The sequence below is a fragment of the Coturnix japonica genome, chromosome 2 (assembly GCF_001577835.2).
Source record: "Coturnix japonica isolate 7356 chromosome 2, Coturnix japonica 2.1, whole genome shotgun sequence".
NCBI classification, from domain to species: Eukaryota; Metazoa; Chordata; class Aves; order Galliformes; family Phasianidae; genus Coturnix; species Coturnix japonica.
Window position 1 is genome coordinate 134,188,529 of NC_029517.1, and position 19,053 is coordinate 134,207,581.

General features: G+C 50.7%; 1 protein-coding gene and 4 pseudogenes across 3 annotated transcripts in view; all 5 read left to right on the plus strand.

The window, feature by feature from the left end:
* Nucleotides 1–2,548, plus strand: part of LOC107310635 (feather keratin 2-like) — a 66,418-nt gene extending 63,870 nt beyond the window's left edge. The window contains exons 1-2 of one of the 2 annotated variants that reach the window (XM_015856467.2): nt 1,882–1,963; nt 2,080–2,545. In XM_015856467.2, coding sequence (XP_015711953.1) covers nt 2,100–2,396 — 297 coding nt within the window. In that variant the 5' untranslated portion in view covers nt 1,882–1,963; nt 2,080–2,099 and the 3' untranslated portion in view covers nt 2,397–2,545. Of the gene's footprint in view, nt 1–1,881; nt 1,964–2,079 lie in introns of those variants that run through there. The other variant, XM_015856466.2, reaches the window with a different exon arrangement.
* A 2,097-nt stretch (nt 2,549–4,645) lies between these two features.
* On the plus strand, nt 4,646–5,481 carry LOC107310614 (annotated as a pseudogene).
* A 2,418-nt stretch (nt 5,482–7,899) lies between these two features.
* On the plus strand, nt 7,900–8,687 carry LOC107310615 (annotated as a pseudogene). The gene is made up of 2 exons (XR_001553658.2): nt 7,900–8,148; nt 8,265–8,687. The product of XR_001553658.2 is annotated as a feather keratin 1-like (transcript).
* A 2,754-nt stretch (nt 8,688–11,441) lies between these two features.
* Nucleotides 11,442–12,113, plus strand: LOC107310613 (annotated as a pseudogene).
* A 1,918-nt stretch (nt 12,114–14,031) lies between these two features.
* LOC107310605 lies at nt 14,032–15,323 on the plus strand (annotated as a pseudogene).
* The last annotated feature ends 3,730 nt before the right edge of the window (nt 15,324–19,053 follow it).

Genomic DNA, 19,053 nt, shown 5'->3' on the forward strand with positions numbered 1-19,053 from the left:
GCTAAGGGCCTGCGCCCACACCCTGACAGCAACCACCTGCACCCTGCAAGGCAAACCACGCACTCACCACGCTCCTCTGTGTCACTGATGGCACACGGCATCAGCAGCCATGGCTCCTCTTCTCATGGCACAAAACATGGAAACCTGGAACAACATCTGACCGTGTTGTCTGGGAACATGAGTGCAGTACCTTTCCTCTTTATTTGCACTTGAAATTGTGCCTTTTCCCCTTGTGATCTCCATGTGGATCCTTCCTTTAAGTGTGTTTCTCTCAATAAAATTCTCATGCATGCCAGCCTCAGATTCCTTCTCTTCATTCCTTTGCTCAATGCATTTCCCACTTCACCCACTACAATGCCATGGGTCTACAAATGAATATGATGGCTACAAAAGCACCCCAGGTCCTCCTCTTTCAACCACATCACCAACAATTGCATTGGTGGTGAGGAGTCGGTCTTCACCATATTATAAAGCATCTTTACCTACCCAAAGATTTGCCCCTTGAAGCTCTTCTACCCATCCTCTCTCATACAACACAGAGCTTGCTAACCCTGCTCCAGGCATGAGAGGACAGCGTACTGCTCTCACAAAGAGCCTTCCATGCTTACTTGGACAGCTACAAGAAGGGCCCAAATTAGGAAGAGGAACAAAACAAGCAGACTCTTTTCTCCCAGCTACAGCGTTCCAACATCACTGGGCACCCAGACAGTCATGTAGCACATCCAGAGGATAAGACAACAGCTAAAGGCTGGCTAATGAGGTTTGATGAGCTCAGGGAGGGAACAAATGCAGAGCAGACAGAGACTACTCAACGATGTTGAAAGTGACCCACAAGGATAACTGAATCCAACTCATGCCTCCACAATGCACTCCTTAAAAATTAAATGGTAGATCTAATGGCACTGTCCAGTGTTTCTGGATATCCTGCTGCCTTTGTGCTTGTGCACTGCCCTGGTGAGCCTGTTGCACACACAACGCCCTCAGTTGCAGAACCTCCCCTTACCCCCAACCTGACCCTCTCCTGATGCAGCTCCATGCATTTCCCACGGGACCTGGTCCTCTCACCAGGCAGCGGAGCTGCCCTTCCTGACTCCTTTGATGTGCTGTAGGCCATGAAGACTCCACTCAGCCTCATCTTCACTGAACAAAACACAGAAATTCAGTTCCTACAGAACTTATAACTTCTATGAAGTCCTCCTTTGGACCCTATTCAACAGGTTCATGACAATTTTGTATCGCTGAAGTGAAAACTGTATACAGTACCTGAGGTGAGGCTGGAGCAGCACAAAGCAGAGTGGGACAATCCCGTCCTTCTCCTGCTGGCAATGCAAGGCTCGATGCACCCATGGTATAGATAGACCTTTTAGCTGCCAGGGCACACAGCTGAATCAGATTCAACTTGACATCAATAAGAACCTCCAGATCACTTTTTGTAGAGCTCTTTTAAGTCTCTCCTCCCACAAATCTCAAATGTCCAGGATATTCTGGAATCAGGTGTAGAATCAAGCACTTGCTCTCATTCAGATTCATGCCATTAGTGATATCTCAGCCATCTGGTCTCCCAAGAGCTCTCTCCAAGGTCTCCCTATTCCTGAGAGGGTCAACTGATTCTCCCTATTTACTGTCATCCACAGACTTCTCACTCTATACACATATGAGTCCTGCATCCAGATCATTTAGTAAAGCACGGACTCAAATGCCATTCCCACTTGAACACTGCCGGCAGGGTCAAAGGAACACAACCACAACACAAGGTAATGAAAAGGAAGCATTGCAGGAAGACACAAACACATCACCTCATGACTGGTCAACTTTTGGCACGCAACAGCATCTCTGCACAATGCTGCCATGCACAGAGGCTCTCTCCAAGCCCTCGGGCACTCACACAGCAGCATAAAAGCCGTCTCTGCACCTCGCTCCCTCACACCCTTCTCCTGACACCTTCTCCTCTCTGCTCCTACAGGTCAGCCTGCACCCCGCTTCCTTTCTTCCACTGCCCAATCCTACCCAGCTCTCCACCCCTCCTCAGCCCCCACACTCCCCAAACCCCCTCCGCTCACCCAACACCTTCTCTTCCAGGGACCCTCCACCCCACAGCCATGTCCTGCTACGACCTCTGCCGCCCCTGCGGACCCACCCCGCTGGCTAACAGCTGCAACGAGCCCTGTGTCAGGCAGTGCCAGGACTCCCAAGTCGTCATCCAGCCTTCCGCCGTGGTGGTCACCCTGCCGGGACCCATCCTCAGCTCCTTCCCCCAGAACACCGCCGTCGGATCCTCCTCATCAGCTGCCGTGGGCAGCGCCCTCAGCGCCCAGGGAGTGTCCATCTCCTCCGGCGGCTTCGGCTTCGGAGGCCTGGGCTGCTTCAACGGCGGGAGAGCCCGCTACCCCTGCTAAGGGCCTGCGCCCACACCCTGACAGCAACCACCTGCACCCTGCAAGGCAAACCACGCACTCACCACGCTCCTCTGTGTCACTGATGGCACATGGGATCAGCAGCCATGGCTCCTCTGCTCATGGCACGAAACAAGCAAGCAGGCCATGCTGTCTAGAAACTTGAACACTTTAACTTTCTTCTTTTTCTGCACTTGAAATTGTGCTCCTTCCACTGGTGATCACCAAGTGGATCTTTCTTTTAAGAGTGTTTCTTTCAATAAATATCTCATGCATGCCAGCCTTAGAGTCCTCCTCTTCATTCCTATGCTTAATATTCTTTCCACTTCGCCCAGTAGAATTACAGGGCTCTACAAATGAACGCCTTGGGTCCTAAAGGATCCCAAAAAACTCCTGCCTCATACATGTTTCTAGCAAGAGCACTGTTGGCCAGCATATAGCATTTATCTGATCACATACAGTCATAGAATCATAGAATCACCAGGGTTGGAAATGACCCACAGCATCACGCAGTCCAACCCATGACCAACAGATGTCAATAAACCACGTCCCTCAACACAACATCCAAATGTTCCTTGAATACCTCCAGGGTCAGTGATTCCTCCACCTCCCTGCACAGCCCATTCCAATGCCTTGTTACTCTTACAGAGCAGTAGTGTTTCCTAACATCCAGCCTGAACCTCCCCTGGTGCAGCTTGGAATAATTTTTTCTAGTCCTATCACCTGTTACATGAGAGAAGAGTCCTATTCCTAGCTGACTACAACCTCCCTACAGGTAGTTATAGAGAGCAATGAAGGCTCCCCTGAGCCTCCTCTTCTCCAGACTGAGACAATCCAGCTCTTTCAATTGCTCTTCATAAGCCCTGTGCTCCAGACCCCTTACCTTATTCATTGCCCTTCTCTGAACACGCTCCAGCGCCGAAATGTCTTTCTTACTCTGATGGGCCCATAAGTGGACACAGTACTCGAGGTGCAGCCTCACCAGGGTGGCGTACAGAGGGACAATGACTTCCCTGCTCCTGCTGCCAACACTAGTTCTGATACAAGCCAGGATGCCTTCTTGGATATACAGGCACGTTACTGGCTCAAGCTCAGTCAAGCATCAACCAATACACCAAGGTGCATTCCCTCCATGCAGTCTTTGATCCAATCAGCCCCAAGCCTGCAGCATTGCCTGAGGGTGCTGTGGCCAAATTGCAGAACCAGACGCTTGGTCTTGTTGAACTTCATCCCATTATATAAGGGATAAGGGAGACCTTATCGCACGCTTCCAGTACCTGAAAGGTTCTGACAGTAAGAGTGGGGCAGGTCTCTTCTCACTAGTGACAACTGACAGGACAAGGGGAAATGGCCTCAAGTTGCGCCAGGGCAGATTTAGGTTGGATGTTAGGAAGAACTTATTTACAGAAAGGGTAGTTAGGTACTGGAATAGGCTCCGCAGGGATGTGGTTGAGTCGCCATCCCTGGTTGTGTTTAAGAGCCGTTTGGATGTGGTACGAAGGGATATGATTTAGTAGAGGGTTTTTAGAGTTAGGGTTCTGGTTAGGCTGCGGTTGGACTTGATGATCTTCAAGTTCTTTTTCAACCTGGGTAATTCTATGATTCTATGATTTTCTTTCCCAATGTTGAACTGTGCTGGCCTCACTACCAAGTTATGAAACAATCACAACACTCCACTGGACTGTTGCATTCAGCCACTTTCAAGCCCATCTCAGCATCCACTTTGACAGGTTCTCTGGGATCGTGTGATGGGAGGAAGCCTCCATGCCTTGACCAAAGGCAAGACAGTCAACTGCCACGTCTTCTCATCATCCACCACTGGACCAATGTAGAAGAAACTGAGGTGGCTTTGGAAATCCGTGGATTTAAGGAAGATTTCCTGCACCTCCTTCCTAATGACGAAGATTAAATCAACCAGCCTGCAGATTCTCATGGCTTCCTTCTTCATTTATTGAACACAGGAGTGGGATGAGACTCTTCCATTTCTCAGACTGCATTCCCATCAATCATGACCTTACAGAATCAACTGAAAGGGCCATACGAAGACATGACAAAACTGGGCAGTTTGTGCAGCATATCCAGGGATAGGGAGAAAGGCTGAAGACTGCCTAGAGTGGTGGGATGACAGCAGGGAAAGAGGGAATGGGATTCAAGTGGATCAAGCATAACAGGCAGAGCTGGGAAGCCTGGAGCAGCTTACTAAGGACGCCAGGAGATGTGGTACCCACCTGACAGAGCCACAAACCACCACGCACAAAAGCCACACGGTGACCTCAGTCCTGATAAACACCACTCACACTTTCAGCATGCACTGACTGAAATACCATTCCCACTTGAACAGCGCCGACAGGGTCAAAGGAACACAACCACAAGAGAAGGAAAGGAAAAGGAAGCGTTGCGGGAAGACACAAACACATCACCTCATGACTGGTCAACTTTTGGCACGCAGCAGCAGCTCTGCACAATGCTGCCATGCGCAGAGGCTCTCTCCAAGCCCTCGGGCACTCACACAGCAGCATAAAAGCCGGCCCTGCACCTCGCTCCCTCACACCCTTCTCCTGACACCTTCTCCTCTCTGCTCCTACAGGTCAGCCTGCACCCCGCTTCCTTTCTTCCACTGCCCAATCCTACCCAGCTCTCCACCCCTCCTCAGCCCCCACACTCCCCCAACCCCCTCCGCTCACCCAACACCTTCTCTTCCAGGGACCCTCCACCCCACAGCCATGTCCTGCTACGACCTCTGCCGCCCCTGCGGACCCACCCCGCTGGCTAACAGCTGCAACGAGCCCTGTGTCAGGCAGTGCCAGGACTCCCAAGTCGTCATCCAGCCTTCCACCGTGGTGGTCACCCTGCCGGGACCCATCCTCAGCTCCTTCCCCCAGAACACCGCCGTCGGATCCTCCTCATCAGCTGCCGTGGGCAGCGCCCTCAGCGCCCAGGGAGTGTCCATCTCCTCCGGCGGCTTTGGCTTCGGAGGCCTGGGCTGCTTCAACGGCGGGAGAGCCCGCTACCCCTGCTAAGGGCCTGCGCCCACACCCTGACAGCAACCACCTGCACCCTGCAAGGCAAACCACGCACTCACCGTGCTCCTCTGTGTCAGTGATGGCACACGGCACCAGCAGCCATGGCTACTCCTCTTCTCATGGCACGAAACAAAGAACCGTGGAACAACATCAGACCATGCTGTCTGGGAACAGGACCTCTTTGACTTTCTTCTTTCTTTCCACTTGAAACTGTGCCCCTTCCACCTGGTGATCGCCAAGTGGATTCTTCCTTCATATGTATTTTCTCAGTAAAGTTCTCATGCATGCCAGCCTCAGATTCCTTTTCTTCATTTGTTTCCTTAATGCATTCCCACTTCACCCACCACAAAGCCATGGGTCTACAAATTAATATATTGGGTCCAAACGAGCCCAAGGACCTCCTCTTGCAACCAGTTCACAAACAACTGCATTGGTGGCTAGCAGATGGCCTTCATTATATTATAAAGTATCTAAACCAACTCAAAGATTTAGGCACATTGAGGCTCTTCTGCCCATCCTCTCTCATACAACAACACAGAGCTTGCTAGCCCTGCTCCAGGCATGAGAGGACAGCATCCTGCTCTCACAAACTGCCCTTTCTGCCTACTTGGACAGCTCCAAGGAGGGCCCCAAGACGTCACGGCACAAAGTTTTGTGCCCTTACTGCAAGAAAGACATTGAGGCCCTGGAGCATGTTCAAAGAAGGGGAACAAAGCATGACCACCCCTGACAATGATGATTCCAACAGCAGTCAGGGCATCAACTGGGCTTCCATCGCAGCACACAACAACTGTGGTTTACCAAACACAGACTAGGGCACATTAAGGCCCTTTTGCCCATTCCTTCTGAAACAAACACTCCAGCAAAACCCAGCAGGATTCTCCCCCACTGGCAAACCAAACACAGTCACAGAATCATTTACCTCTTAGGGAATTTGCAGTGATCACACAGCACCGCTGCCCTGATCAAGCACTCTCAGGTACAGCTGTCAGACAAGGAACACGTCCAGTCAGACCTTCAAGTGCCTCAAAGGACACGGAATGCACAACTTATTCTGCTGGGTAAGCTGTTGCACTGCCTGTGCTCCTCACAATGGAAAGAGCTCCCTTTCTCAGCCAAGGAAGGTTCACATTCAGTGCTGCCCACTGTCCTTTGTCCTGGCAGCCGACAGGGATGCAAAGGTGCTGGCTCCCTTTTCATCCTTCCTGAACATTTATACACAAGGTTAACATTTACTGAGAGCATCCTTGAGTACTGGCTCAAAAATGCCTACTCTCAGAGCTTACCCACATCCTAAGGAGTCTCCAGACCCATCAGCACTGATGAAGCCTTGCATTGGAATTACTCCACTATATCCATGTCTGTCTTCTAACTGCAAAACTGAAACCTGAAGCTCCAGTGCTGAACAGAACTCAGAGTACATCCTCCAGTGCGCTAGCGACGCTCTTCCCAATGGCATCCTGGAGAATGGGAGCTTCTTTTGCTGCCTCTCCATCACTTTGCTCACCAGCAGCAACACCAGGTTCTCCTCAGCAAACCTGGCTGCCAACCTCTCATTTCCATGACTCCATGTTACGGCTTCCCATTTGCAGGACTTCACTTTGCCCCTTCTGCTGCCTCAGTATTTCCCTCTCTGACACATAACCCAGCCTCCCCACATCCCTCACAAAGGTGAACTGTTCACCTGGGGCATCAGCTGCTCCTTCCCATCTTCCAGCATTTGCAGACTCACTGGGATCACTACCATCACCCAGCATTTCAATGCAGATGCTGAACTGTGTTGGCCTCACTATCCAGTCTTGACACAATCACAACACTCCACTGGTCCATTGCATTCAGCCACTTTCAAGCCCATCTCAGCATCCACTTTGACAGTTTCTCTGGGATCGTGCGATGGGAGGAAGCCTCCATGCCTTGACCAAAGGCAAGACAGTCAACTGCCACATCTTCTCATCATCAACCACTGGACCAATGTAGAAGAAACTGAGGTGGCTTTGGAAATCCATGGATTTAAGGAAGATTTCCTGCACCTCCTTCCTAATGACGAACATTAAATCGACCAGCCTGCAGATTCTCATGGCTTCCTTCTTCATTTATTGAACACAGGAGTGGGATGAGACTCTTCCATTTCTCAGACTGCATTCCCATCAATCATGACCTTACAGAATCAACTGAAAGGGCCTTACAAAGACATGAGAAAACTGGGCAGCATGTGCAGCATATCCAGGGATAGGGAGAAAGGCTGAAAACCACCTAGTGAGGTGGGATGACAGCAGGGAAGGAGGGAATGGGATTTGAGTGGATCAAGCATTACAGGCAGAGCTGGGAAGCCTGGAGCAGCTTACTAAGGACGCCAGGAGATGCGGTACCCACCTGACAGAGCCACAAACCACCACACAAAAAAGCCACGCGGTGACCTCAGTCCTGATAAACACCACTCACACTTTCACCATGCACTGACTGAAATACCATCCCCACTTGAATAGCTCCGACAGGGTCAAAGGAACACAACCACAAGAGAAGGAAAGAACAAGGAAGCGTTGCGGGAAGACACAAACACATCACCTCATGACTGGTCAACTTTTGGCACACAACAGCAGCTCTGCACAATGCTGCCATGCGCAGAGGCTCTCTCCAAGCCCTCGGGCACTCACACAGCAGCATAAAAGCCGGCCCTGCACCTCGCTCCCTCACACCCTTCTCCTGACACCTTCTCCTCTCTGCTCCTACAGGTCAGCCTGCACCCCGCTTCCTTTCTTCCACTGCCCAATCCTACCCAGCTCTCCACCCCTCCTCAGCCCCCACACTCCCCCAACCCCCTCCGCTCACCCAACACCTTCTCTTCCAGGGACCCTCCACCCCACAGCCATGTCCTGCTACGACCTCTGCCGCCCCTGCGGACCCACCCCGCTGGCTAACAGCTGCAACGAGCCCTGTGTCAGGCAGTGCCAGGACTCCCAAGTCGTCATCCAGCCTCCCGCCGTGGTGGTCACCCTGCCGGGACCCATCCTCAGCTCCTTCCCCCAGAACACCGCCGTCGGATCCTCCTCATCAGCTGCCGTGGGCAGCGCCCTCAGCGCCCAGGGAGTGTCCATCTCCTCCGGCGGATTCGGCTTCGGAGGCCTGGGCTGCTTCAACGGCGGGAGAGCCCGCTACCCCTGCTAAGGGCCTGCGCCCACACCCTGACAGCAACCACCTGCACCCTGCAAGGCAAACCACGCACTCACCACGCTCCTCTGTGTCAGTGATGGCACATGGCATCAGCAGCCATGGCTCCACGTGTCATAGGAGGATACAACCAAGCCTAGAGCAACGTCAGACCATGCTCTCTGGGAATTGGACCACAGTAACTTTCTTCTTTCTTTCCACTTGAAATTGTGTTCTTCCACTGGTAATCACCAAGTGGATCCTTCCTTTAAGAGTGTTTCTCTCAATAAAGTTCTCATGCATGCCAGCCTCAGATTCCTCCTCTTCATTCCTTCGCACGTTGCTCTTACCACTTCACCCACCACAAAGCCATGGGCCTACAAATGAATATGGTGGCTACAAAAGAGGCACATCACCAAAAGGCACATCACCAACAACTGCATTGGTAGCTAGCAGACAGCCTTCATCTTATAATGAAATATCTTCATTAACCCAACGATTTGGGCACATTGAGGCTCTTTTGCCCATCCTCTCTCATACAACAACACAGATCTCGCTAGCCCTGCACCAGGCATGAATGGACAGCGTCCTGCTCTCACAAACAGCCCTCCCTGCCTACTTGGACAGCTCCAAGGAGGGCCCCAAGCAGCCACAGGCACAAATCAAACAGCCTCCTTTCTCCCAGCTACTGCCTTCCAACATCACTGGGCACCCAGACAGCCATGTAGCACACACAGAGGATAAGACAAGAGCTAAAGGCTGGTTAATGACATATGATGAGCTCAGGGTGCGAACAAATGCACTGAAACCAGAGAATACCCAGGTATGTTGGAAGGGACCCACAAGGATAACTGATCCCTTTCCATCTCCCCCTGGCAGTGAGCGCCTTGATGCACACCATGGTATGGACAGACCTTTTGGCTGCCAGGGCACACGGCTGAATCAGAATGATCTTGCCATCAAACAGAACCGCCAGATCACTTTTTGTGGTGCTGCTTTTAAGACACTCCCAAATCTTCTAATTTCCACGGTATTGTGGAGTCAGGTGTAGAATCAAACTCTTGTTCAGCTTCATGAAATTGGTGATGGCTGAGCCCGATGGTCTCTCAAGAGCTCTCTCCAAGGCCTCCCTAATCCTGAGTCAGTCAACTGCTTCTCTGTAGTTACTGTCATCTACAAACTCATTAATCTGTACGCATTTCAGTCCTGCATTCAGATCATTCAGCAAAACATGGAAGAGAACAGCCCAAAAATCCTGCTCAGAGCAATCCAACACCTGACTGGCCACCGGCCTGATGGAACCACTTCTAATTAATGCTGTTGATACAGACTTGCAATGCACCAGTTAACCCAACATATTATGTCTCTGCCTACATACATGCTAGATATTTTCTCCAGAAGGATATGGTGAAAAATACCATAAATAACTTTGCTGAAGATCATAGAAATTACGCATGTTCAGTTCCCTTAATGAACAACACGGGTATTCGCCTCAAAAAAGGAAGAGCCATCATTTCAAAACCAGAATACCTAGAATGCCCACACCAGGCTTCCTCTAACAACAAAGAAACAAAGCATATTGCACAACTGCCAAGACACAACCTCACTGTCAGCACTGCTCCTTTGGGAGTGTTTGGCCATTCCTTGCACGTGTCCTGACACGAACGCTCACATTGGCTCCTTTTGTATCCAGGACTTAGAACGTGCCACCAGTGCCAAATGGACACGTCATCAAGAATAGGATGCAAAAAGGCAGAGCTGCTGGAAGAACAGCACACACCACATGACGTGTAACATTACATCATACAAGAGTAGCTCACAGCACTGAGACGGGATCCATAAAAGTCCACCATGGGGTAAGCATGAGTAACTTACCTGCTAGAACACCTGGTGACCCCATCACAAGGTTCTGGGCCTGAGTCATCCAACTGCTTTCAGTTCACCATGATCTCCCCTTGTTTAACCCATACTGGCTCAGCTTCTGGCTGAGTATGGCATGTCATATCATACAATTATATTAGCATGGAACTGTGAAGGTTGGAAGAACTCTGAACCATTATCCTTTCTCTGGGCTGATGGCCCAACACTGAGTCATGCTGACCAGGGCCTGTCATTGAACTCCACCAAGGATGCGCGCTTCTCCTTTCTCTATGGAATCTCCAATTCTGTCTTGTAACTACCAAAGCCTATACAGAGAAATAATAGCATCAGCCATTGACACTCAACTCAACACAGGTCTGCAGTGAAGCCCTGCTTCAGCCTTCCAGACCAACACTCCCCCCTCCAGCTCAGGGCTTGCTACCTCTCACCCAGGCTGGAGAGGACTGCGGCCTGCTCACACAGACAGCGCTCCTCAGCCTCCATCAGCTACAATCCCCATGGATGGGATGAAACTCATCCATTTCTTAGACCACATTCCCATCCATCATGACATTACAGGATAAACTGACAGGGCCTTTCAAAGACATGAGAAAAATGTGTAGCATGTACAGCATATCCAGGGATAGGGAGTAAGGCTGAAGTCCGCCTGGTGAGGTGGGATGACAGCAGGGAAGGAGGGAATGGGATTCGAGTGGATCAAGCATAACAGGCAGAGCTGGGAAGCCTGGAGCAGCTTACTAAGGACGCCAGGAGATGCGATACCCACCTGACAGAGCCACAAACCACCATGCACAAAAGCCACGTAGTGACCTCAGTCCTGATAAACACCACTCACACTTTCAGCATGCACTGACTGAAATACCATTCCCACTTGAACAGCGTCGACAGGGTCAAAGGAACACAACCACAAGAGAAGGAAAGGAAAAGGAAGCGTTGCGGGAAGACAAACACATCACCTCATGACTGGTCAACTTTTGGCATTCAACAGCAACTCTGCACAATGCTGCCATGCGCAGAGGCTCTCTCCAAGCCCTCGGGCACTCACACAGCAGCATAAAAGCCGGCCCTGCACCTCGCTCCCTCACACCCTTCTCCTGACACCTTCTCCTCTCTGCTCCTACAGGTCAGCCTGCACCCCGCTTCCTTTCTTCCACTGCCCAATCCTACCCAGCTCTCCACCCCTCCTCAGCCCCCACACTCCCCCAACCCCCTCCGCTCACCCAACACCTTCTCTTCCAGGGACCCTCCACCCCACAGCCATGTCCTGCTACGACCTCTGCCGCCCCTGCGGACCCACCCCGCTGGCTAACAGCTGCAACGAGCCCTGTGTCAGGCAGTGCCAGGACTCCCAAGTCGTCATCCAGCCTTCCACCGTGGTGGTCACCCTGCCGGGACCCATCCTCAGCTCCTTCCCCCAGAACACCGCCGTCGGATCCTCCTCATCAGCTGCCGTGGGCAGCGCCCTCAGCGCCCAGGGAGTGTCCATCTCCTCCGGCGGCTTCGGCTTCGGAGGCCTGGGCTGCTTCAACGGCGGGAGAGCCCGCTACCCCTGCTAAGGGCCTGCGCCCACACCCTGACAGCAACCACCTGCACCCTGCAAGGCAAACCACGCACTCACCACGCTCCTCTGTGTCACTGATGGCAGCACATGGCATCAGCAGCCATGGCTCCTCTTCTCATGGCACAAAACAAGCAAGCAGGCCATGCTGCCTGGAGACATGAGTGCAGTAACTTTCTTCTTCCTTTACACATTAAACTGTGCTCCTTCCACTGGTGATCACCAAGTGGATCCTTCCTTTACATGTATTTCTCTCAATAAAGTTCTCATGCATGCCAGCCTCAGAGTCCTCCTCTTCATTCCTATGTTTAACACTCATTCCACTTCACCCAGTAGAGTGACAGGGCTCTACAAATGAACACCTTGGGTCCAAAAGGGTCCCAAAAACTCCTGCCTCATACATGTTTCTAGCAAGAGCACTGTTGGCCAGCATATAGCATTTATCTGATCACATACAGTCATAGAATCATAGAATCACCAAGGTTGGAAAAGACCCACAGCATCATCCAGTCCAACCCATCACCTACAGTTATCACTAATCCACGTCCCTCAACACAACATCCAAACATTCCTTGATCACCTCCAGGGTCAGTGACTCCACCGCCTCCCTGCGCAGCCCATTCCACTGCCTGGTCACTCTATCAGAGTAGTAGTGTTTCCTAACGTCCAGCCTGAACCTCCCCTGGTGCAGCTTGGAACAATTCCCTCTAGTCCTATCACCAGTTACATGAGAGAAGAGTCCTATGCCTAGCTGACTACAACCTCCCTTCAGATAGTTATAGAGAGCAATGAGGGCTCCCCCGAGCCTCCTCTTCTCCAGCCTGAGACAACCCAGCTCTTTCAATTGCTCTTCATAAGCCCTGTGCTCCAGACCCCTTACCTGATTCATTGCCCTTCTCTGAACATGCTCCAGTGCCTAAATGTCTTTCTTGCTTCGATGGGCCCATAAGTGGACACAGTACTCGAGGTGCAGCCTCACCAGGGCGGCGTACAGGGGGATGATGACTTCCCTGATCCTGCTGACAACACTAGTTCTGATACTAGTCAGGATGCCTTCTTGGATATACAGGCACGTTGCTGGCTCAAGTTCAGTCAAGCATCAAACAATACACCAAGGTGCATTCCCTCCATGCAGTCTTTCATCCAATCTGCCCCAAGCCTGCAGCATTGCCTGAGGGTGTTGTGGACAAAGTGCAGAACCAGACACTTGGTCTTGCTGAACTTCATCCCATTATATAAGGGATAAGGGAGACCTTATTGCCCTCTTCCAGTACCTGAAAGGTTCTGACAGTGAGAGTGGGGCAGGTCTCTTCTCACTAGTGACAAGTGACAGGACGAGGGGAAATGGCCTCAAGTTGCGCCAGGGCAGGTTTAGGTTGGATGTTAGGAAGAACTTCTTTACAGAAAGGGTAGTTAGGTACTGGAATAGGCTGCCCAGGGATGTGGATGAGTCACCATCCCTGGTTGTGTTCAAGAGCCGTTTGGATGTGGTATGAAGGGATATGACTGTGTGTAGGGTTTTAGAGTTAGGGTTCTGGTTAGGCTGCGGTTGGACTTGATGATCTTCAAGGTCTAATCCAACCTGGGTAATTCAATGATTTTATGATTTTCTTTCCCAATGTTGAACTGTGCTGGCCTCACTACCAAGTCATGACACAGTCACAACACTCCACTGGACTGTTGCATTCAGCCACTTTCAAGCCCATCTCAGCATCCACTTTGACAGGTTCTCTGGGATCGTGTGATGGGAGGAAGCCTCCATGTCTTGACCAAAGTCAAGACAGTCAACTGCCACGTCTTCTCATCATCCACAAAGTGGATCAATGTAGAAGAAAATGAGGAGGCTTTGTAAATACACAGCTTTCTGGGAGGACTTACTTCATCTTCTTACCAATGACTATTGTCAGGTATTAACCAGCCTGCAGTTTCTCACAGCTTCTTTCTTCATTTCTTGAACGCAGGAGTCGGATGAGACTCTTCCAGTTCTCTGACCGCATTCCCATCAATCATGACCTTACAGGACCAACTGAAAGGGCCTTACAAAGACATGAGAAAAATGGGCAGCATGCGCAGCATATCCAGGGATAGGGAGAAAGGCTGAAGACTGCCTAGAGAGGTGGGATGACAGCAGAGAAAGAGGGAATGGGATTCGAGTGGATCAAGCATAACAGGCAGAGCTGGGAAGCCTGGAGCAGCTTACTAAGGATGCCAGGAGATGCGGTACCCACCTGACAGAGCCACAAACCACCATGCACAAAAGCCACGTGGTGACCTCAGTCCTGATAAACACCACTCACACTTTCAGCATGCACTGACTGAAATACCATTCCCACTTGAACAGCGCCGACAGGGTCAAAGGAACACAACCACAAGAGAAGGAAAGGAAAAGGAAGCGTTGCGGGAAGACACAAACACATCACCTCATGACTGGTCAACTTTTGGCATGCAACAGCAGCTCTGCACAATGCTGCCATGCGCAGAGGCTCTCTCCAAGCCCTCGGGCACTCACACAGCAGCATAAAAGCCGGCCCTGCACCTCACTCCCTCACACCCTTCTCCTGACACCTTCTCCTCTCTGCTCCTACAGGTCAGCCTGCACCCCGCTTCCTTTCTTCCACTGCCCAATCCTACCCAGCTCTCCACCCCTCCTCAGCCCCCACACTCCCCCAACCCCCTCCGCTCACCCAACACCTTCTCTTCCAGGGACCCTCCACCCCACAGCCATGTCCTGCTACGACCTCTGCCGCCCCTGCGGACCCACCCCGCTGGCTAACAGCTGCAACGAGCCCTGTGTCAGGCAGTGCCAGGACTCCCAAGTCGTCATCCAGCCTTCCACCGTGGTGGTCACCCTGCCGGGACCCATCCTCAGCTCCTTCCCCCAGAACACCGCCGTCGGATCCTCCTCATCAGCTGCCGTGGGCAGCGCCCTCAGCGCCCAGGGAGTGTCCATCTCCTCCGGCGGATTCGGCTTCGGAGGCCTGGGCTGCTTCAACGGCGGGAGAGCCCGCTACCCCTGCTAAGGGCCTGCGCCCACACCCTGACAGCAACCACCTGCACCCTGCAAGGCAAAGCACGCACTCACCACGCTCCTCTGTGTCAATGATGGCAGCACATGGCATCAGCAGCCATGGCTCCTCTTCTCATGGCATGAAATAGAGAACTGTGGAACAACATCAGACCATGCTGTCTGGGACCAGAACCACTTTGACTTTCTTCTATCTTTGCACTTGAAATTCTATTGTTTCCTCTTGCAATCAACAAGTCGATTCTTCCTTTCAGTTTGTTTTTCTCAATAAAGTTCTCATGCATGCCAGCCTCAGATTCCTTCTCTTCCTTCCTTCATACGATGCCCTTCCTACTTCATCCACTACAGAGACATGGCTCTAACAACCATCATGTGTGCCACAAAAGGGCCACAAGACCTCCTCTTGTAACTGTGTCACCAACATAAGCCTTGATGGGCAGCAGATTCCTTTTCCTCCCATCCAAGAATCTCTCATATTTACAACAAACATGGTCACAGAATCATTTCTCATATCAGTTTTGTCTTCACTTCAGTCTCTGGTACAGAACCTTTCCCTAACTTCCCACTTGACCTCCCCTGATGCAGTTCCATGCTTTACCCACAGGACCTGTTCCAGTCCCAAGACAGCAGAGTGGCCCTTCCTCTCTCCTGTGACGAGCTGCAGGCCAATATGAGGGATGATGCCCTCTGTCTCCGCTTTCCTCAACAAACCAAGGAACTTTGTTTCCTTCAAACCTTACGTCCTCTTTGTATCCCTCCTTAGGACCCTAGACAAGAGTTTCATGTCCTTGCATGGTTGAAGTGAAATATAAAAACAAGACTTGAGATGAAGCTGGAGCAGCACATAGAAGAGTGGGACAATCCTCATCGGTGGGCCCGATATACAAATGGAATTCTCAGCACTTCTGGGCCCAGCGCACACTGCTGACTCAGATCCAACCTGATATCAACCAGAAACTGCAGATCTCTTTTGGAGGAGCTGCTCTGAAGTCTCTTCTCACCAGATCCTCAAATATCCAGGGCATTCTGCAATCAGCTGCAGAATCCACATCCTCTTCTTCAGGCCTCCCTAATCTTGAGAGAATCCAGAGAGAGTCAACTGCTCCTCTGTAATTAACATCTACAAACTTGTTGATCTGTATGCATTCGAGTCCTGCATTTAGAATAGGATGCAAAAAGGCAGAGTTTCTGGAAGAACAACACACACCGCATAACGTGTAACATTACATCATACAAGAGTAGCTCACAGCACTGAGACGGGATCCATAAAAGTCCTCTATGGGGTAAGTGTGTCCATCTCCTCCGGCGGCTTCGGCCTCGGAGGCCTGGGCTGCTTCAACGGCGGGAGAGCCCGCTACCCCTGCTAAGGGCCTGCGCCCACACCTCTGACAGCAACCACCTGCACCCTGCAAGGCATAACCACGCCACTTCAACCCACGCTCCTATGTGTCAATGATGGCACAAGGCCAATCAAGCGAGCCATGGAGCTTCCTCTCTCATGCACAAAACACATTGAATAGGGAGGGTTGTCAGACCATGCCTGTCTGGGAAGCTTGACCACTACAACTTATTCTTATTTCTTTGACCTAATGGTCCACTTTCCACCCGCCTGGTGGATGCACCAGTGATCCCTTCCTTAAGAGTATTCCTCCATAAAGTTCTCACGCATGCCAGCCTTCAGAGTTCCCTTCTCTTTGAATTCCTGTTGCTTACGCTCTTGACACGTCAACACTACAGGACATGGCCCAAGAAGTGAACATGTTCAGTTCCAAAAGGGCCCCAGGACGCAACTCTCGGTACGTGTCACCACCAACAAGAGCACTGGGTGGCTAGCAGATGGCATTGCATCTCATCACGATACTATATCTGCCCTTGCACAAAAGTCAAATAGTGTACAATGGTATATGTTCAAGAACCAGACAGGAATGAAAGGCTGTCCACAGTTCAGGTCCAATCCCAGCACACAGGGAATTTTAACGTATCTGAACAGCAATAGGCCTCATTTTTCCAGATGGACTATATAACTAATGAATTCACTCACATCAAGACGCTCTGTCACTTGCCTCACAGCACCAGACCCCTGCATTCGGAAACTATTAAGACCACCTCAGCACCCATTTAACTGTCTAGCATCAAACAATACCCCAGGTCTGTTTCCTCTATGCAGATTTCCAGCCACTCTGCCCCAATCCAGCAGCATTGCCTGGGAGTGCTGTGGCCAATGTGCTGGACCTGACACTTGACCTTGTTGAACTTCATCCCTTTGACCTCAGTCCAGCTATTGTGTGCTGCTGAAGCCAAAGCTGAGCACAGCACTTGGGGTGAGGCTGCACCAGCACAGAGCAAAGTGGGACAACCCGACTCTCTCCCACTGGCAGTTCTCATCTCGATGCACCTCAGAAAATGGTCAGCAGTTTTGTCTGCCAGGGCACATGGCTGACTCTGATTCAATTTGACATTAACCATTACATCCAGATCTCATTCTGTGGGGCTGCTCTTAAGTCTCTCATCCCTGAATACTCGGATATCTCCAGGGTATCCCCATTCCAGGCACAGAATCAAGCTCTTGCTGTCATTCACCTTCATGCCACTGGTGATGGCCCCGCCCTCACGTTACTCTAGAGATCTCTCCAAGCCCTCCCTAATATTGAGAGCCAACTGCTCAACCCCAGTCAGTATCATGCACAAACTTCTTATTTTTAAACACATTTGAGCCATGCATCCAGATCATTTAGTAAAACATGGAAGAGGACAGGTCCAAAAATGGAAGACTGGGGAATCTGACACCAGACTGGCTGTCCTGACTCATATAACTACAACAAGTAAAAATCCTTGAGGTTGGCTTGGAAGCCACCAGTTCACTCCACAAATCACGTATTTGCCTTAACATCTGCTGCGGAATTTCTCCATAAGGATATGGTGAAGAATACTATGAGTAAATTTGCTGAAGATCACAGAAATTACACCTATTAGGTTCCCTTAATGAACAACATGGGTGTTCATCTCAGAAAAGGAAGTGCCATCATTTCAAAGCAAGACTACCTAGAATGCCCAGACCAGGCTTCCATGGATATTTGGAACTGGCAGCTCCTCCAACAACAAAGACACAAACCATATTGCACAAGTGCCAAGCCATGACCTCACTGACAACACTGCTCCCATTTGGTGTTTGGCCACTTCATCCACATACCCGGACATGAACGTGCAACAGCGCTTCTTTGGCCTCCAATATTCTCACTTCAACTGCTCTAAAGTCTCTCATCCCCAGATACCCAGGTATCTGAGACTAGGATGCCCCCAATCCAGGCACATAATCAAGCTCTTGCTCTCATTACACTTCATGCCATTGGTGATGGTCCAGCCCACAGGTCTCTCAAGAGATCTCTCCAAGGCCTCCATAATACTGAGAGTCAGCTGCTCATCTCTACTTGATTTCATCCACAATCTTCTTCTTTTGTGTGCATCCAAGTCCTGCATCTTGCAATTGAAAGAATCCTGTATTTTAGAAACAGTGGAAGAGAACAGACCCAAAAAAGGAGCTATGGAGAATCCCATACCTGACTGGCCTGACATAACCACATCTAATAGAAGTCATTGAGCTGGATTTCTGACCCAAAGCTTCACCCAACATATCACGTATTTCTCAAGGTAAATTCTCAACATTTTCTCCAGAAGAATTTCATGAAATACAGCATGAAGAACTTTGCTGAAGTTCATGGAAATGATGCTCAAAAGTTTCCCGTGGTGAACAACATGGATAATCTCCTCATCTAAGGAACTGCCATTGAGATCTGAGAACCACAATAATAAGAATGCCCAAATCAGGCTTCAAGGGATGCTTGGAACTGGAAACACCTCTAACAACAAAGACACAAAGCAACAGTGCATGTGTGCCAAGCAATGACCTCACTGACAACACTGCTCCTTTACTGAGCGTTGGCCACTACTTCCGCGTGCCATGACATGAAGGTGCAACGTGGCACCTTTGGCCTCCAATATTCTCACTTGAAAGGTGCCGCTGCTGTC